The sequence below is a fragment of the Corvus brachyrhynchos genome, unplaced genomic scaffold (assembly GCF_000691975.1).
Source record: "Corvus brachyrhynchos isolate BGI_N302 unplaced genomic scaffold, ASM69197v1 scaffold142, whole genome shotgun sequence".
Classification (NCBI taxonomy): Eukaryota; Metazoa; Chordata; class Aves; order Passeriformes; family Corvidae; genus Corvus; species Corvus brachyrhynchos.
Genome location: NW_008237226.1, coordinates 500,941 through 521,796, shown reverse-complemented (window position 1 = coordinate 521,796; position 20,856 = coordinate 500,941). Strand labels below are relative to the sequence as shown.

The following is a 20,856-nucleotide window of genomic DNA, read 5'->3' as shown; positions in this document are numbered from 1 at the left end:
AAGCCTCTCATCCCTTTGTGACTGGAATACATTGATCAAAAATTCAATAGATATGAAAAATTGTTTTATGAAACAAAATTGTAAAAAAATTTGATCCTGCCTGCTTCTGCCCTGACTTTCAGTTCCATTGTTCCTTTATCTAGTGGTTAGGTAACAGTGGTATAAATCAGTTTTCTGTTTTGTTGCTTCCCTTTCCCTTTCCCTTTCCCTTTCCCTTTCCCTTTTCCTTTCCCTTTCCCTTTCCCTTTCCCTTTCCCATATATTATCACTTCACATTTATTTTGACAGGGTTGGAAAAGACATGGTTTTTATTGTTACTTCATTGGAAATACATTTGTAACATTTTCTCAAGCAAATCAAACCTGTGGAAGGCATCAGGCATTTTTAGCAACTATTGAAGACAGGTATGTAAATGTCTACTTGTCTGAGGGGATCAAATGAGGATTGAACTTCTAGCAGCACCTGCATATCAAAATAGAGACTCTGATCTGGGCCAAAATTTAGCTTCTGAGGACAGCTATCTGTAGACACAGAACTTTTCACAGTTTTTACATGTATATTCAAATCCAGGAATCTGGTTTATACAGAAAGTAGGTCATGGCTGTGAAATCAGTATTGATATAGATGGTTATATAAAAGAAAAAGTAGAACTATATCTTCTACTTTCTTAATTGTAGTGGCTAACTTGAGTGAGGAATACAGAATCCAATTTTGAGTATTACATGAAGAGACATGGCTCTGAATTCCTTTCAAAAGGTAGTTCAAATGAGCAAGAGGATATAATTTTCAATCATCTGGTCTTAGAATTGAGGTACCTAAAAAAATTAAGTAAGAAATCAAAATGATGTGAAGTGCTTGGTACCTGAAAATCTGTCACAATTCAGCCAGGGTTCAGTGTGTGCTAAATTTCTGGAGAAGTGGTGCACATTACTGTATGTGAAATTGGAAAAAATAAATAATGATGTATGTGAAATTGGAAAAATAAAAGGTTTAAGAAAAAAATATTTTGCTTGCTGATGACTCAATGCTTTACACAATCTCTTATTTGTTGCTATATAATCAAAAGAGATATGTTATAATGTGAAAGCTCCAGCTGTCACGAATGGTATCTCTCTAAACATAGATAGCACTGCAGCTGCCACAAAAACGGTTTAACGTTAATATGGTCTTCAGGCTACACCTTGTTAAAGGCAGAATTTTTTTATTTGCTCTGATTTCTTAAGAACTGTTTGTTTAAACACCACAATGAACTATGTCAGGCTTTACCTCTATATAGGTTTGTTTGCTAAATATAACTTTTCTTGCTTAATCATTGGATCTAATTTACAGTGTTCCTTAGTTTGATAATTTAGTATCATACTACTTTAGCCTCTACTTTTTGTAACTTTCTTAGTAATGCCGAGATTCCTTTTACAGTTTTGGATTTGTCTGAAGCAAGAAGTAATAAAATACAAGAGTACTAGAAACTCACAAAATAAAGTGGTACAAAACATAAGGCATGTCAGGTTTCTTCTTTGCCACCAATTTCCTGTCAGTCCATGATTATGCCACCTTATTCACTGGCCCTCTGAGAAGACAGTGAAATACTCTGGTATCAAAGCTTACAAAATATCTATTATTTAATGGTTTTGTTATATTCTTTGCTAAAGAAAATATATCCAAGCTATGCTTTCAAGAATGTATGGCAGTAATTCTGAGAAAATATCAAGCCTTTTACAACTTTTAAACATAAATTTAACACTATTAATTTAATGACTGATTTCTTTTGAACAGATATGAACAAGCCTATCTGACTAGCCTGGTTGGGCTGAGAACAGAAAGATACTTTTGGATTGGACTTTCAGATGTAGAAGAAAAGGGAACGTTCAAGTGGACTAATGGTGAATCTGTCTTATTTACACACTGGAATTCTGAAATGCCTGGTAGGTATGACTCTGCGCTGCTTAATGAGTCCAGGGCCCAAAAAAAGTTGCTCACTGCTTGAAGTTTTATCCTTAGCCCTCTCTTGATGACATAATGGCCAATGGCTTTCAAATACATCTGGCTGCTTTCCCCAAGAATCCAGCGTGGTTGCTAAGTTCCTGCTTAGTGCTGAAATGAGTTTTTAGTATGAGTTTGGGAAGAAACTTTTAATTGAGATCAAGTTTCTGATTTGAAACTGTTCTGGGGAAGTCTGTGTCTGTACTACTCTGGAGGAGCAATCTCTGCAGGCGTAGTGCACCCTCCTTGTGAGTCCTGCCTGTTCAGCCATGTCTTGTACCATGCTTGCTCACTGCATGTTCTGAGTGTGTGGGATCACAGCATGCATGAAGCATCTCTGCATCCTAGAGAAAATGGGGTTGTAAGGTAAGACCAGAGGGCCAAAATATAGGAATGGAAGGTCATTTAATCTCTGACATGATCACATCAGAAAGGGGGTGGTTGTTGGTGTTCAAAGTTCTGGTATGTTGCGTATGCCATTCAGGAGGTCCTCTGATTCAGTTTAATTTCAGTGCCTAATTGCTGATTTGAGTGTGTCAGGTGAAGTGATAAGGCTACATAGACCACAGTAAAAGCCAATAGTAGGCTTCTATATACCTAGTTAGTTTTCGAAAACTGTAAGACAAATTAGAAAATTTTGAGAAACTAGTTCTAACAACATCTTCAGTTTTAGGGGATAATTTGTTGGATCTAAGGTTATGATCTAGCTAGAGTCAGCCACCGCAGATGATTTGGTGTGAAGCATAATTCAGTGTCTCAGAGTGGATGAACTAGAGATTTTTTTGCCTTTCTTTTTTCTTCATAAATTAGAATAATAGAATCACAGAATGTTTTGTGTTGAAAAAATATTTAAAGATCACCTAGTCCCACCCCCTGCCACGGACACCTTCCGCTAGACCAGGTTGCTCAAATCTAGTCCAACCTGACATTGAGAACTTTCATGAATGAGGCATCTACAACTTCTCCAGGCAACTTGTTCCAGTTACTCACCACCTTCATAATAAAAAAATTCATTCCTTATGCCCAATCTGAATCTACCTGCTTTCATTTTAAAATGGTTATCCCTTGTTCTGTCACTATAAGCTCTGGTAAAAAGTCTTTCGTCATCTTATAAGAGCTCTTCAGATATTGAGTAGTCATTGTAATGTTTCCCTAGAGTCCTCTTCTCCAGGCTGAACAACCCGACTCCCTAAGCCTCTCTTCATAAGAGAAGTGTTCCAGCCTTCTGATGATTTTCGTGGTCCTCCTGGGGACCTGCTCTAACATTAGAAACATTTTTGACTCTGTAAAAAGACTTTATTTCTGCCAGGATAGAATATGAAGTTTTCTAAATTCTTATAACACCCTGAATGGCATTTTTGTGCATTCCTGTTTACAATCAGGAAGAAAGCCAGGCTGTGTTGCCATGAGAACTGGAATAGCAGGTGGATTATGGGATGTAATAAAATGTGAAGAAAAGGCAAAATTCCTATGCAAAGTGTGGGCAGAAGGAGTGACACTTCCACCTGTTCCTACAACAACTCCTATGCCCCAGTGTCCAGAAGGTTGGGACTCAAGCAATCATATTAGCTTCTGTTTCAAAGTAAGTATATTGATCATTTCTGCATTAAGGTAGTTTCTATTTGCTTCACATACATGCAATTAGGTCAGTTTGCCAGAGCAAGGTTGCAGGTTTGATCCCTTTATGGGCCATCCAGTTAAGAGTTGGACTTGATGGTTCTTGTGGGTCTCTTACAATTCAGAATATTCTGTGATCCCAATAAAAATTGGCATATGAATATCCTATTGTTTCATAATCTTGTTTCCGGATTCTATGTAGAAGTCTTCCTTTCTACTGAAATGCTCATGGTTTTTTTATGCTGTTAAAGACGAAACTTCAGGTTTGACCTTCTTGATTTCCGGTTCTGTTAATCTTCTTGTCTGGTTGTTGCCTTGCAGTAGACACTCCTATCAGCAATGCAGTGTGCTAACTTGTCTTAAAGACACTCGTTCCAAGCCTATGTTTCACAGAGGTGAACACTCCTATGCCCTGTACTCAAAGTTTCTGTAATCCCCACAGAATATAATTGTAAATTACTGCTTTTGGGTAGCTAATATTTCTTGATCTTGTGAACTTTATGGTCTGTTTTGTCTGATGGCAGAATGCTCTCTTTAGCCTTTTTCAAGAGCAGAGCACAAGAAAACATGGCTGGAATCGCAGGCGTTTTGTCGATCCATAGGAGGAGACCTGGCCTCCATTAATGGCAAAGACGAGCAGTACGTGATCTGGCGTTCCATTGCGTGAGTACCCTCAGGGTGGGCAGCAGGTCACTTTAATTAGCCTCCTTGTCTTTCTGAAATGTTTCTTCTTAGGTGTATGTGTTTACTTCTGTATAAGCCAATCTGCATTCAATATCTGTGTCTGTGTCAAACACACAGCAAAGGAGTGGAGCTGATGAAATAGCAGGAGTTGTATGACTAGCAGCAATAACCTCAAAAGGTAGTGCTGAAATGACATTGGCAAGATATCTACTTAAGGCAGAGTTTATCATCTGAAGTAAAGCTATTTAATGTGGTGTTGTGGATATTATAAAATTACTACAGATGCCAGTTGTTTTCACATAAGTAAGTGGACAAAGATGGTAACAGTTGTAATAAATCTGGATAATATGTTGATTTTTTTGTCACTTTTATGAACTAATCAAAAAGAAGAGGTAACTTCAGATTAATTCTTTTCTTACTTAAGGAGTGGAAATAAGGTTAGTTGTAGGAGAAAGTTTCACGAAGGATGTCTGGACTTCAGGCGGCTCTCTTGAAAGCTGTTTATTGCATAGGCGAAGTTACAGCATTTCAGGGAGTGGGTATCCAGAGCCAGCCCTACAGCTGCCAGCTCCAGCTGTAGGCATACCTGAAGCCCCTTTCTGTTCAAGTTACAAAGCATTATATACTTTTCTTTGCAGAGTATCTTAACACATAACAACCAATAAGCACCATACACAATACCTTTACATTTGCCTATAGCCTATCATAGCTACTACCATGACCATATTATAGTCATTATTATCCAATCACAAGAGTAAGTAAGTTACAATTTAAGCTTACAGTGGAAAATGCTTAGACCTTTCTTGTCCTTGCTACATCAACATTTCTTGTTTGCCTACCATATCTCTCTTTTTGGTAAAGACATGTTTCCTATTGACTTACGCTCTTCTTGAGACTTATTTACTTGGTGAAAAACATGTCTTTGTTTGTAGTCACATACCTTTATCCTACTCTTAAAAATCTCCTTCCAACTCATCTCCAGCCTTTGCCTTCTCAGTTACTCAGCGATCACTGTTTCAGCAAAACATCTTTTATTCTATATCAAAACTTGCTTTTATTTCTACCTCATCCCCAGCTTCTACATTCACAGACCTTTCTGCCAAGCCTACATACCTTACCAAACTTTCATCCTCCCCAACAGTTAGTAAGTCCCTGAACTGCGAAAAACAGCTGTGGGATTTTTTAATAAGATGAAATATTCTTAGAAAGCTAACACTTGCAATATGACCAGAATAAACCAGGCTCAAGGATCTTGTACATCCCTGGCAAACCAAGAAGCAAGACTGAAACATCATGGCCCTGCAAAATGCTATGACCGTACTAGAATTCCAGCTGTGTACTTCCAGTAAGGAAGAAGTCTCAGATGCTTCATTGCCACAAATTGAATACATTCAGATAAGTCAGTAAAGTGTGTCTGCTTGCAGACAAGGATTAGTTGAAGGTGATATTTTAAAAATGTGATTCAACTGCAGAAAGTAACTCTCTATTTGGAAACCGTAAGTGCCTTTACAGAGAAAATGAAGAGTTGAGAAATGGAGCAGCAGTAGTTAGTAAACCCTTATACAAAGCTATTAAGCCACCTTATGTATAGGAGTTGTATCTGGTAATTTTCTTGATCTATATTTCAATCTGAGTTAATGCATAATAACAGCTAGAAGCAGTTGCATTTTAATTTATTTCCGCCTTGGTTGTTATTGTTTTTAGCAGCGTTAAGGACTATCCTTAGAGAACTCTCTTAACTGTAGTAAACGATAGATTGTTAAAAATGTTGCAATGCCCTTATTAGTATTGGGACTTTCTTTTTGTTTTAGAAACAATGGCTATTACCACCAGAATTTCTGGATGGGTTTATATTACTTGAATCCTGACGATGGCTTTGCTTGGAGTGATGGGTCTCCAGTGAGTAATTTAAGTTTCCACAGCTGTTATTTTGCATTCCCTGCGCTTCTCGAGTATGTGTAGTGTATGTGTTTCTGTGTAATTTTATGCTTAATCATAACCCTCTGTATCCTGCTCTCTTTAGGAAAGCTAATGAACAGCAATTTCATGGCTTGATTTTTTTGGCTAAAACATACTGAATTTCAATGAGAAGATACACACTGAATCAACAAGGAAATGAAATACATGTAGAATAAAAAGATGTTATAAATGCAAGGATTTTTTAGATAAAAGAGTCCTTCTTTAGTATTTCTTTTCTTTGCTCATTATCTACAATGGCTTACATTACATGGAAATGAAGGCATTTTTTTAATGCCAGTTTGCCTTATTGCACTTAAAACTAAGGTATAAAACTGTTAAAAAAAAAAAAAGTTATTTTGGAAATGTAGTTGTACTTGATGCAAAGTTGGTCAAGATATATTGATGACAATTTACAGTACAGAAACCTGAAACTGGATTTTATATAGGAAAATTTGAATAGCAGTAAAACTCTTCTGAGAAAAATGCCAACATTTTTACTGTATCTGAATAATATCCTATTTTACTCATACTGTAAATTTAATTAATTTAATATCAAGATGTAGTATGCCCCAACATTGTTATTAAATGTATTTTACAGAATTTAGGTCCCATTAAAAATGTTGATATTCTTCCAAGTGTGAACAAAACCAACTGTTACCTAAACTGCAATCTATTTGAAATCTGAAAAAAAGTTTGAAATGTCAGCATTTGCACAGGGGGATTCTGGTTTCCTCCTATCTAAGTTTTTAAACTGACAGTAGGAACAAGTTGTAGGTCTGTGCTTTGATGCTGTCTCCTCCCTTTCTCCCTTATTTTATTTCCATATAACAGAATCTTCACAAAACTTCTTCTGTCATAGGTGAGGTATGAAAACTGGGGTTTTGGAGAGCCAAATAATTATCAAGGAGTTGAACTTTGTACAGAGATCAGTGGTGATTCCAGCATGCGTTGGAATGACCGGCACTGTGATTATATGTATGGATGGATTTGCCAAATAAGAAAAGGTATTGCTTACACCTGTGTATTAGTGTAATAAGAAGATATTCTCAGTTGATTTCTACCTTAACTTTAAGAAATAAAAAATTTCTAAAACTCTTTAAAAGAATAGTTCTCTGTGGACTGTGAAACATCATGGTGGTATAAGGATTTCCATGTCTTTGAGGTATTTAAAGGTGCCGAGCCTTTAGTGCCTTGCTGGGACCTCTCGCTGTTCTCTCTATGATTTCAAAAAGGGTAATATGATACTTGATAAATTGGGAATGTTACTTTGAATATTCATGTTCACATTTTACTTTTCATTTAGAAAATTCATGCCTTCTCCAACAAATCCTATCATGGATTTTTTTTCTGAGTTGACTCTTAAGTTATTAGAAAATAGTTTGCAAATCAGTTCACCTACTCGATTTTTTTATGTGTGAAAAATCCCTCCTTCACTTGCCTCAGGTGCTGTTTTGTCTGCTAAGAATGTGTAGTTTCAAAATGGAGCCTGTTTTTGAGATACTTTATTTCAATAATCATGTTGGTTACTCATTAAATTCTCGTGAGATATGTGTTTGGACGCTTTTTATTTACTGAAGACATCAAGACAATATTTATAATTTGGGGAACACTTGAGTTCCACTAGCAGGGCATCTATCTAAATTTGAGCTTTTTAGAAAGTGCACATTTAAGTGTTTTACTGCATTCTTACAGTGGGACAGGGAGGAGCAAACTAAAGATGCTGCATTAGATTATTGACAATAAATGTCAGCTCTGCCTTATATTGGTAAAAGAATTTCTTAGGCATAGATTTTCTTAATAAATGTCATTATTTGTGAGATTATATTTCAGCACAAAAGTAATTGGTAAGCCTTAACTGATAGAGTTTTCCTGTATAATAAATAGCTTTCCTGAGATACTAATGATGACATCAAAGATCCCATCTCCATGGTGCCATAGCAAAAAACCCAGGGGAATTTTTTAGTCTAAAGTTTTTCCTTTCATAAAGGACCAGTTAATTTCTTGAGATCTTTTCCTGTGGGATTTTATCTGGGGAAATCTGTAAGATCAAGGCAGAAATTACTCTCAACCAGAAAAAGATGGAAAGAACCTCACTCTATTAGCGAGTGTTTGTGACCAGGGGAAAAGAAAGAGAGGGAGATCCGGGACAACTGTCTTAACAGAGTTCATGCTTTGGGACATTAGGTTTACTGCTTTTAATGAATAATAAAAAAAAATTGCTTAATTCAGGTAAATTTTTAATACTTTGCACATAAGGAATAACCTCAGGGAACATGACTGTGTACTTAAAATTGAATAGTATACCAAAAATAAGAGATTTAGGCTATTTAGTTCCTTCTACATTTTGGTGTTAAATCCATTGCTAAGCTAGAAGTCAATGTCAGTATTAAAACATGCCTATCAGTCACAGAAAGTATTTTCTCTTCAGGCAGAAAGCATGCAATCATAATAAACATTTTTTTTTCTCACAGGGGCAAGTGTGAAGCCTGAACCAACAGAATCTCCTGCACCCAGTAGGTGTTACTGCTATTGCTCTTTGTGTGTGTGTGCTCAAAAGCACTGTTAAAATTTTTTTGAGGAGGATGTCTTATACCTCAGGAGCAGTATAGTTAGCTTGGCAATTATCTTACAGAGTACAAGACTACTGAGGATGGATGGATTATACATGAAGACAAACAATACTATTTCAGCACTGAGACTGCTCCTATGGAGGAGGGTCGTGAGTTCTGCAAAAAGAACTTTGGAGACCTTTCCGTCATTGAGAGTGAAAGTGAAAGAAAGTTCCTCTGGCAATATGTAAGAAAAATCATTAATACTGTGGAATAAACCACAAGTGAGCATGGGCACAAATCCTTTTCACCATGGTGTTCTCCCTACAAATTTTGATAGTGAAATGTCGGTTACACTAAGCCAGATTAGTATGAAGAACAAACTAATGCTAACTTTTAAGGGATCTGTGGCTTCATTTTAGCAAAAGGTATTGCACTAGTGAGCTATGATTGTGTAGGTTATCTTAAGTAGAGAATCAAACCAGCAACTGACTTGCATGCAACACTCAGAACCTTGACTTTAGATCTTGTCCATTTATCTGGGCTACAGTCTACCTAGCTGTCTCTTTTTGGTCCTCAGGTTTGCTCCTTTGCCTCCTTCTTGTTGTGAGAATATAATTATGAAGAGAGTACAAACTGGAACATGGATTATGCCATGAGAAAGAGCTTTGAAATCTTGTTTCATATATTGTTGGAGTTGTTTGCTTTTTATGCTGCCTGAGGCCAACTGATTTTTAATCAGGAATGTGCTTAAAAGTTGTATTTGAATTACATAGAACATTTCCTGAGCTGGCTGAAGAGTGACAGTGAGAGGACACAAGGGCGCATATCAATTTATATCCAAAATGTAGGAAGGGGCCTGTCTTTGCAAGAAATTTATCAGATAAAGTCCACTGCAGATACTGTAATAGGTGCTGATTTCAGTGGCTTTCAAGTAAAATGTGGGAAGTGTTGATATGGTGACCACACCTTTGGCCAGTGGTGAAGTTTGACTGTGGACTGTCAGTTTTGAGCTGCTTTAACTTAAATGTTGTAGCTAGAGAATATATCCAGTTCATATCCTCCCTCAGTTAGGGGTATATTACTCATCAGTAAGATGATAGATTTATATGACCGTAGAGGACATTTGTAGAATTTTAATTTTTGCATTCTAGATATTGAAAAATGGCAAAAAGGATGCATATTTCATTGGTTTACAACTAAGTATTGACCAACGTACAAGGTAGGTCCTACCCAATTTTGAGTCTTAATTTAAAAATGATTGTATTCTCAAGAGGTTTAATTCCATCTTAATTTAGCTCTAGATTATTCAGAAGAAATGCTGCATGTTTCCTAAATAGAATTCACCCAAAGATGACTGAAAAATTGCACTGCAGATAATGTATTTTGAATTTTTATCCAGGAATTCTAGTTTCCTTTATTGTATGGTTTATATTGAAAATATAAATAGACATCCAAACTACAAATATAAGACTTCTAGTAGGTAAAAATGTTCTTTTTCCCTGTCCTTAACTGTTGAGAACAGACTCTAAAAAAGGAACAAATGAAACCTATTTTCCTTTTCTAGAACAAAGATAGCTGTTGCACTGTGAGGACCAGCAGGTTTCCTGCAAGCCTTTCTGAATTTCATTATACAGCACCATATTGATTTTGACATGTGGTGTTCATTCAGGCTTGGATTCAGTTCCATCTGTGTTTGAAGTGCCTGGATAGATGCCTAGTAGTTCTCAGTTCTCCTTACAGTCCACAGTGACAATGAGGGACCTCCAGAGGATAATTAGGATGTTGGGTGGGCCAGGTCACTCTCTGAAAATGAAGTGGTTTTGCCTTTCTGGTTTTGTAGGGACCCTAAGATGAATATACTTTTAAGTATGTTGTGCATGTGCCTGAAAGATGAACCTGGGCACCTCTGTCACTTGCAGACCACTAGAAAGATGTGTCCTAATAATTTGCCTGGTTATGATTTTGTTCCACATTGCCTAATCTACACGGATGTTCAACTTTTTCAATGTTTGTATTTTACCTTGTATGTCTTTGTGCAGAGAGTGGGTTTAGTGCAACTAGTAAAGAGGCAATTTGGTTAAAAAACCTTGTACACTTTACTATGAACAGTTATATTAAGCATATTGCAAAGTTACTTTTTTAACATGGAAGAAATTCTGTTTTATGTTAAAGAAGCATTTTGTTGGATTGTTTTTCTTAAGATGGATGGATGGCACTCCAGTGAATTATTTGGCATGGGCACCACATGAACCTAACTTTGCAAATAATGATGAAAACTGTGTAGTTATGTATAAGAATTTAGGTGAGTTTTGTATGTTTCTTGCATGAATTTCATTATTTGTGTGTTTGCATCACATTTTTTTTCTTCTGAGAGGCACCCTTTCCCCCTCTTTTTTTTTATCTTTTGCAAAAAGTTATTGAAGTAGACCATAGTATTACTTACAGGTTTTAATAATTTTGTACCCTTGTGCTTACCTTAACATGCAGAAGCTCTGATAGAGGTCTGTGGCTAGAGGTCTTTGGTTGTGATTGCTGGCTTATATTTTTTATTAAAATTGAGCTGATGTGTTGCTATGAAATTTCTAGTACCTGGTTCTACAAGGCTTTTAACATTCTGTAATTATTGTGTATATAAAGTGACATATTTTTCCCTAGACACTGATATTGAATGAAAACAAACTGAGGGACACCTTTGATCTTATCTTTCAACTAAAAGCACTTTATGACAGCATGAGTGAAACTGATTTCCATTAACCCACTTGAGATGTGGTGTCATACAGTTCCCCGTTTATCTTACATCCAGGATTTTGGAATGATATAAACTGTGGCTATCCAAATCCCTACATATGTGAAAGGCACAACAGTTCCATTAATTCAACTGTTCCTCCAACAACATTATCAACTCCAAGAGGATGTCGTCCAGCTTGGCTTTCTTTTCGTAACAAGGTACCATAACAAATACAGTGCACGCTGGATGTTTGGCAAAGCATTAAATAGAAAACAAGGGAATTATTAATCATACTGTTCCTTATTAAAACAAAATATTATTATTTTTATGCAGAGAGCTATGACACATGCATGCTTTTCTTTGTTTGCCCACCCACTGTTTTGCAGGAAAAGTGCTTTTTTGATGATTCTAATGAGGCATATTCAGTAGCAGTTGCAGAAAGACATTCTCTAGTCAGCTCTTCAAATCTTTCCATACACATTTAGTCAGAATTCCTGAAGTATTGATGCCTTGATCTTGGTGGTTTTTAACCAAACCATAATGCTTTTCCTGACTATACTCTGTCTTCCTTAACTTTACTAACATGGTATGCTTTGTAGAGTAAAATTAATAATCAGACTAAGATCAGTCATGCGTAACTTATCACTGTTAGCTCTCTATAAAAAATCAGGATTTGCTTATTTTCTAGGGATTTCAGATCATGTCTAATTGTTGAGAAAAACACTTTATTGAGACTTATAATTTTATATAGAACCAGGACCAACATAAAAAGCTCATTTAAATTTGAATGTATTTTTTCAGATAAATGCATTTTTTTACTGCCTTTTCTCCATCCTGCTCTGTTTAAGCAGTGCTTATCAATTGAAGGATATTGGAGTAAAGATAATATATAGAGAATTTGTTCATATTTTAGTGTTACAAAATATTTGGATCTACGGAAGACGAACGTGTTACTTGGCATGCTGCACGGACAGCTTGCATGAATTTAGGAGGAAACCTGGCCTCGATCCCTAATGAACAAGTGCAAGGTACTGTGCACAGTTTTGTAGCAACTAGAAGAGATGACATTTAATCCTTACAGGCTGGCTGGGGTTTTTGTCTAAATATGAACAGATTTGAATAACAATTGCATATCTGATTTTTATTCCAAAACATATAATTTTTAGAAATTTGCAATGAGGTCTTCACTTGAATCTACCAAATTTTAGTGTTGGCTCAGATATATATATGTGTATATTGTCCTGGCAGCCAAAGTACTGTTTTTTCCTGTTTGCACATGACGCCAGCTGGACCCTGCAATTTCCATTCTAAACAATGTGGTTTCACTAGGTGGCATTAACTTGCTGCATGGCTTTCCTATTAAATCAGGCAGAACACCTTTAGGATGAGAACTTGCCTGTGGGCATCTTGAAACAGGTTTGAGTGCTCATATACATACCCAGAGCTCACGTTTTCAGTAGAAGAGCTTATTGTAATGAACCTAAGAGCTGCATCCCTGTCTTAGGGAGATGAGCAGGGGAAAGTTACCTCATGCTTGAATAAACAAGGCACACGTTCAAACTAAAAACGGGGAAGACCGTGATAGATGTTAATAACACCCTTTTTTTTAGACATACTGTTTTATCCTTCATGTGAATGTGATGAAAAACAGATGCTGCCCAACACATACTGTCTGTGAACTCAAGAGAGCACATTGAAAACTCAACCATTGTAAAACAATTCATTGAAGTCTGAGCAATTAAATAGTTTGAATTTAAACTGCTGTTAAGAACTTAGTACTAATTGTGTTTTCCACTTGTGAAGAGCTGAAGAATCAAACTTGCATTTGTCAAACAGTTATATTCTTATCCTACATAATTTCTGCAGTACAGATTTCAGCTGGTTAGCTCATGCACAGGACTTGAATTCTAGGTAAAAGAGAAATGAGCAACGAAGCTATTAGCACAAAATTATCATCATTGGAGGAAGTGCAGGCATAAAGGCTTGAGTTCCTGTTGCAGTTTCTGGCAGAACAGAAATGCTAATGTTTGGCAAAGAAATACACGCGTTTCATTCCTGGAGGAGTAAATTGCATGTATTTAAAAATGCTAAGGGAAAGTGAATGATTAACAGAGCAGGCAGAAATTAATCTATTCTTTTCAGAGGAAAAAAATTCGTAACAATGACTGCAGAGCATGGCAAAACCCCATGATATGTTCATTTTATTACAGCATTTGATGTATAATGGATTAGTGGACTGATGAATATCAGCTGACCTAGCCTGCTCTATTTGTATGACACATCAGCACTCACCTGGACACTTGGTTTGCTTGTTTTTAATAGCTCTGTTAAGACTCATTTGAAGCACATTGCTTGTGCATTCTGCTCTGTGCCAAGGCAGTGCAGGCTATTGCCCAGCTTCCCAGGGAGGGAAAAAACACCCTCATGGTTCTAGAATAGCACTGCTTGTGCAGATACACAAATGGCAGGAGCTCAGTGCTGCTGTTTTGTCACTGGGGAGCAACCACACTTGTGGGATTATCAAAAATGTATGTGATCCCCATGGCTGTTTATGGCTCATTGCTGAACTAGGATTCAAAAGTGTCTTGAGACATTATAAAAAACATTTCTGTCACATTTTTGGGGTTCATCCCTGTGGCAGGTTAGATACTTAGGTGAAGTATTTTGCCCAAAGCCACAGTTATATATCTGGTTCCCTGTTCATCAAACTCAACATTCATCTCCTTTTCATCTTACCTGCTTGTGGTGCCAGCAGTGGAGTGCTCTGTATTTCAGAAAAGGTATTTAATATCACCAGTCTCAGTGAGGCCAAATATTTTAAATATCCTACATTAAAATTATTCCTCTTTTTCTTTGCATTTTTTATTCTAGCTTTCCTCACTTTCCATTTAAAAGATTTTGTTACTGATACATGGATTGGATTAAATGATATAAATCATGAAATGAGGTTCCTCTGGACAGATGGAACAGGGGTTTACTTTACAAACTGGGCCAAAGGCTTCCCATCAGGACATATGGATTTATATGCATACAGTGGCCAGGTAAATAGCAATCACAAATTGTTCACTGAAATTTGATTTTATAGAATCATAGAATCATTTAGTTTGGAAAAGGCTTCTAAGATACTTTAGTTCAACCCTTAATACAGCACTGCCAAGGCCACCACTAAACCATGTCCCTGAGTGCCTCATACACATCTTTTAAACACCTTGAGGGATGGTGACTCAACCACTTTTCCCTGGGCAGCCTGTTCCAATGCCTGAAAACTCTTTGGGTGATGAATTTTTTCCTAATATCCAATGCAAAGTTGTGTCAGTTTCTTGTCACAACTTCAGGCCATTTCCTCTTGTTCTATCACTTGTTATACTGGGGAGAAGAGATCGACACCCACTTTGCTTAAGACTGGATTCATGCATTTGTGGTGATTTTAGGCATGTTGCTGCTTGACTCACTACTTTCTACTTTTATACATGTCGAATATAAATCCAGGTAGAGAGAATGGTTTTGAGCCCTTGTGCAGTTGCTGTATCAGCTGGTGACAGGATCTGTGGAGTGCTCATACAAAGACTTGTCTCAGTTTTCAGTTCTCTGTGTTCATGAAGGCTACACAGCTTCTGTGTTCAGCCTGTGCTCTCTCATGGGCTGTGTAAAGAGGGCAGTGGTTTTCCTGCCCATGGCATTTGCCCCAAAGCACAGAATGAGGACATCCTCCTAGTCCTCTGTCGACAGTTGTGCCAGAACTTGGCAGGTTCCTCAGTTGGCATGTAGTTTGCAAGGGGGCATTTACAAACATTCCCCTTAAACTGGTGCCTTACATAGAAGCAAATACACAAATTCTGCCAGTCACAGTTGCAGAGAGGATGGGAGTCTATAAAAAGACACCCATTCAATTTTTACAAGGGAAAAAAATACCAAAACCACCAAAAATCTTTCTCTATCTCTCTGTCAAACAAAATGATCTGATAGGTCACAGAGTTCCTTTCTTTCTGATCGTGTGTGTGTAGATAGTTCTGTACTCTGGAACTACAGCACTTTATAGTGCTAACTCTATTTCTCTTGAATGAGGTTTTTAATGTAGAAATTTTATTTCTATATATAATGTCCTTTTCCCTGCTTTTGAAAGTAACACCTGTGAGGTCCTTATCTCTAAAGGAGGAAGAAAATTAGGAAGAATTTGGAGTTCAAAAGAAAAATATTTTAAAATGCTACTTCTGAAAGAAATAATATATGATTGTCTCTTTTTATGTAAAGTAATAGGATTTTTATGAAGTCTTATGTGAAAACTTATAAAGTCCTTCTTTTATAAATTTCAGATTTATTTTTAAGTTTACTTGATCTTAGCAAAAAATGTTGTCATAGGTAGTACAAATTAGTATGCAGCTGTTTAGTTTGAAAGATTTAAATCCCAATGCTTTTCACTCACAAATGAAGTATTTATCTGTTCATCTACTCATGGACAGAAAAAAAAAGCAACTAAGTAAATAGAATAAATAAATATGGATGTTTCATTGCACAAAGCCACTTGTAACCCTGCAGGCTTTTGCACTGGTAACTGCTTATTTTATATGTGCTAACCTGAGTTCTAGCTATTGTGTCCGTGTGAGAGAAGTTGAAATGTCATAGCAAGGGTGCTACTGACAGATCAGTGCCTTTGGGCAGGAGCTGTTCTACTTTGCTCTGTGTACTATTACAGCTTGAAACAATTGTTGCATTGCACATTAAGGGTCCCGTTTTATTTCTGGGGCAAAGTTAACCAGTCTTTTCTACAATTATTGGTCTAATTTCTCTTTATATTGTCTGTGACTCCTTCTCTCCATGCTGTATGCCTGAGCATTAGGAATACTATAATTTCCTTGGTCTGCTTATTCACCCCAGTGTAGTGCAATAAAAGGTAATTAAGAGATTTGTAAAGTGTAAGTGGAATAGAACTTCCACATCACTTGTGGAACTTAAAGCTTGTGCTCCTAAATGTTACAAAGATATGAGAGTAAAATTAATGCATTACTTGTGTCTGAAGATGTGAAAGGGGGACAAAAGTTTTGTATTTGATTTTTCTAGCTATTTTTAACTGATGTTGTATCTCTTTGCCTCGAGGCTGATTGTGTTGTCATGAGAAACAAACCTGTTAAGGAAGCAGGGAAGTGGGCCGATCAGAGTTGTGATAACAGCAGAGGATATATATGCCAAATTAATGCAGGTACTTCTCTTTTTATTTAAAACACAGTCAAACCTGTTTTTTTCCAGGAATTGCTTAAATACGTGGATTTAAACATCCTTTTGCTTCCAATAAAGATAAATGCACAAATTGTTCTTCAGGCAGGAACAAAAGGGTCGAAAGTGTCAGAAGTCCCGTTAGTCACTGCTGTCACTTGACCCTTCCCAGCAAATGCTGTGTTGCTATCTTCCTGAGCTGGAATTTGTATCTGCATCTTTGTGTCTAGTATGACCCTCGATATGACATTTGTTCCATGGTTTTTTAATTTTCTGAGCACACCGGCTTTCAAAACCTGTTATGGAAAATACTGGTTTGTACATGTAGCTTGAACTGTCTGGAGTGAGACTGTAACTCATCTGCACTGAACTTGAGCAAAATCGCCTCCAAAAAAGAGTCTAAAATATTGAAATCTATCATCTGTTTAAGTACATGAATAATTTTTAAGGACTGCTCTGTTGTGAACATTTTATTTCTTGGGAAGAAAAAATCCTTGGAAAACCACACAGTTTCTGCAAACCATTTCATTTGATGAAAAAAAAATTATGAAAAAAATTATGACCTAATCCTAAGTAATTTCAGTAATACTGTTCTTGATGATTATACAGAATGCTCCTTTACTCTTTGTCAGAAGTTGCTTTAAGCAGCTCTTTTCCTTTCTACAGCTTTGTAATTAAATTTTACTACTGATGCTGGCTCAAAGCATAGTGCATATAACCCATGCTGACTATAAATCAGGGAATACGAAATAAAGAAGGAAGACCTTTGTTTAATTCTATTTGCAACCTCAGTGAAATCATACTCACCTTTTGAACAAGCATATGGGTCTTTTTTTCATCCTTTATTTTACAGATGCTGAATTTCTGCCTTCTACAACTTCATCCCCATCGAACATAATCCGTTATGGTAACAGTAGTTATTTGTTCATCCATAGCAAAATGACATGGGAGGATGCACAGAAAAACTGCAAACAAAATCAATTTGACCTTTCCAGTGTCTTAGACCCCTACAGTCATTCATTCCTGTGGCTGAAGATATTAAAGTATGGGGTTCCAGTGTGGATTGGTCTTAACAGTAATGTGGTAAGAACATTAAACTAATTGAACATGATGCTGCTTCTCTCATGGACAAATCAGGAACTGCAGTCTTATTATCTCTCTTTATTTTAGCTTATTTGTTTATATCTTGGACCTAAATACTTTTTTGTGCTGTCAGAGGAATCCATCCTCTTCTGTTAATCTGATTAAATTGTATATATTGCACATGCTTTTCACACTTTTTCTATGATATTCCACTCTGTGCACTTTCAAATAAGACAATTTAGGCCAGCATCTTGGAATATGTCTATATATATATATCTCAGGTATAAATGTGATATATATGTGATATAAAATCCTCATATTTTAGAATTTAGAGAAGAAAGCATTTATTCTAAATAACAATACCTAATTTTGAGAAATATAATAATGTGCTATTACTATAAATATTTAAACATTGTTGAGGATAGTTAAGAAAATAATTAATTAGTTTACCTAGTTTAATTTTTTTGTCTCCCCTTTCCCAGTTGTTTGGTATTTTAATACTTTCTGCATATTTATATACAATTTTTGTTCCTCTTGGCACAGACAGTTGTCCCACACTCACTCCATATGGCTGAGCAAATGAAAAAACCCCGAATATAGGAACATAACACACCACTTCCTAAAAGTCAAAAGAACTCTCTAACATTAATCACCAGGATGAATCACTGAGTTAACCAGCTTTGGTGGGAAATGATTATGGTTTTAAATACATTTCAAGCTAAAATAATCTATATGTCTTGAAACTCCTGCGGAAATGGCTAGTGCAAAAATTAGCCATCCGAATTTCACTCCTACAAATTATTTTAAATGAAATTGTTATCAGTGCCACATTAAAGGTATTGTTAAGTTAAAAATTAACTCAATGTCACTTTGCATTTCCTTTTGCTGAAAAGTACTTGTTGCACTACTGTATTTCTCAATAAATAGCCGTTTGTCACAACAAAAACTTCAAAGTTTGAACCATTTGTATTTGTTATTGGTTTCTAAGAAAGGCTCCAATCCTTTTAGCACAAAATACTACATAGTCAGAGTAGATAGATAGAGTTAATCATTCCAGTTGATGTGTTTTTTCCTTAGACCAATGGGCATTATGAATGGATTGATAACTGGAGAATGAAGTACACTAAATGGGCTGAAGGGGAGCCAAAGCAGAAAATAGGCTGTGTCTATCTTGACATTACTGGAGTCTGGAAGACAGGATTCTGCAATGAAAGTTACTTCTCTGTTTGCAAAAAATCTGATGGTAAGAACTTCAATCTGACCATTTCAATTGCAACCAATGTCTCTTTGGAGATGCTGGGTTTTATTTCAAGAGCTAAATAGATGAAATCATTAGAAGTTACATAGGTTGAATTGTACTTTAAAATTAGGGCAAACAAATAGTAAAAAAGGGCTAGTGTGACTGTGAATAATCACTTTATATGCGTAATGTTAGATAAATTTTGCAAAGCTTAGACTCCCATTACGTGCTGTTTATTCTGCTATTGAATAAACTTGCAATATCAAAAACCTCAAAAATCAAAAGGCAATGAATGTCAGGGAGTAGTCACATGGTTTTTTTAACTATGTTTAATCAGTTCAAGCTCCCACCGAGCCCCCTCAGCTTCCAGGAAAGTGCCCTGAATCAGAAGGACACAGATCTTGGATCCCTTTCCGAGGTCATTGCTACTACATTGAATCCTCATCTTCAAGAAACTGGGCCCAGGCCTCTTTAGAATGTCTTCGACTAGGTGAGTATCCTACTTTATGAGCACATATTCCTGACTTGTTTTCCTAACGGTAGAAAGCTGAACATGTGTTATGTGTTTTTGTGATTTCAAGGATGGTTCAAGTGTTGGACAAGACAATTGCATCCAATTATTGCCTTAATTTGGGAGGAAATGGAAAACAGCTCTGTACCAATGGCACACACTGTGTCTCGTGTATGGGACCAGGCATGAGAGGAGCTGTGTGGCCTGGAGTGAAGATCATAAAAGTGGAAAACTTGTACTTTGACCCTGATAGGGCATAAACAGCTTCATCCACAGCAGTCACTAAAGCTTATTTTAATGGAATTTATATCTTTTGTATTTTTGATCTAATTTCCCCCTTGATTATAGGAATTTTATGCCACTGGAGTGAAAGTTACAGCTCTTTAGTCTGGATAATATATGAGTAAACTAGGGCTGTTGAGCAGTTTCATTCTCTCAACTTCCTTCTTTGGGAAAGGGATGAAGATTGATTATGCTGGGCTTCATATGTCTGTAGCATTGTTGTCTATAGCATTGGTGGCAATGGTGTCTGGTCTCCCATTAGATTATGCAGAGATCTCATTAACTCTGCCAGTGGAACTGATTATAGCTTTATCTTCCCTGGAAGTACATACTGACGTGGTCAGGTGAATTGCACCCTAGGCCTTCACTGATAGTAAACCTGCCATTGAAACCCATGGCAAATATAGGCACCTGGTACTGGGTGAGAAGACTCCCTCTCTTTTCTGGCACTCCTGAGAGGTTCCTGGGCTCTCATGAACGAGTTTGTTGACAGGACAATGAGGATGCTTTCCACTGTGAAACATTTCTAAGAGATTTTTCTTTCCCTGTGTCTTCCAGGTGCCACTTTGGTCTCGGTTGAAGACCCAGCTGAAGCCAGCTTTCTGACCTACAACCTTGAACCACTTGAAGGGAAAACATCAACATTTTGGACAGGAATGTACAGAAATGTTGATGGTACTTTCTTTACTTTGAACGTCTTTTTCCTTAGTGAATAATTACTGCAAGTTGTTTTACATGAGTGTTGAAAATTTCACATTATACTTCTGCAATATGCATGTAATGAAATTAGAAAATTTACTGTATTATCGTGTCACGGGTTCGGTTTGTAACCGGGCAGAAACACCAATTTAGTGTAGTGGTTTGGTCCAAAATACTCATTACTGTTTATCTGCTGTGAGATAAGAATTAGGAGAAATGCAAAGCAGGCACCAAACTTGAAAGAATATAAAGAAGTTTATTAACAGACCTAAAAGAAGAAAAAAAAATTAAAAATTATACCACCTTCAGA

At 36.6% G+C, this 20,856-nt stretch overlaps 1 protein-coding gene across 2 annotated transcripts in view; it reads left to right on the top strand.

Annotated features, from left to right (window-relative positions):
* LOC103612263 (macrophage mannose receptor 1) overlaps positions 1-20,856 on the top strand; it is a 59,302-nt gene that overhangs the window by 29,783 nt on the left and 8,663 nt on the right. For both annotated transcript variants that reach the window (XM_017729204.1, XM_017729205.1), the window contains 18 exons: positions 289-404; positions 1,774-1,922; positions 3,363-3,562; positions 4,136-4,260; positions 6,093-6,180; positions 7,100-7,244; positions 8,712-8,753; positions 8,873-9,036; positions 9,944-10,011; positions 10,994-11,094; positions 11,596-11,738; positions 12,434-12,548; positions 14,392-14,561; positions 16,615-16,717; positions 17,585-17,814; positions 18,892-19,057; positions 19,392-19,544; positions 20,406-20,522. In XM_017729204.1, coding sequence (XP_017584693.1) covers positions 289-404; positions 1,774-1,922; positions 3,363-3,562; positions 4,136-4,260; positions 6,093-6,180; positions 7,100-7,244; positions 8,712-8,753; positions 8,873-9,036; positions 9,944-10,011; positions 10,994-11,094; positions 11,596-11,738; positions 12,434-12,548; positions 14,392-14,561; positions 16,615-16,717; positions 17,585-17,814; positions 18,892-19,057; positions 19,392-19,544; positions 20,406-20,522 — 2,395 coding nt within the window. The remainder of the gene's footprint in view (positions 1-288; positions 405-1,773; positions 1,923-3,362; positions 3,563-4,135; positions 4,261-6,092; positions 6,181-7,099; positions 7,245-8,711; positions 8,754-8,872; positions 9,037-9,943; positions 10,012-10,993; positions 11,095-11,595; positions 11,739-12,433; positions 12,549-14,391; positions 14,562-16,614; positions 16,718-17,584; positions 17,815-18,891; positions 19,058-19,391; positions 19,545-20,405; positions 20,523-20,856) is intronic.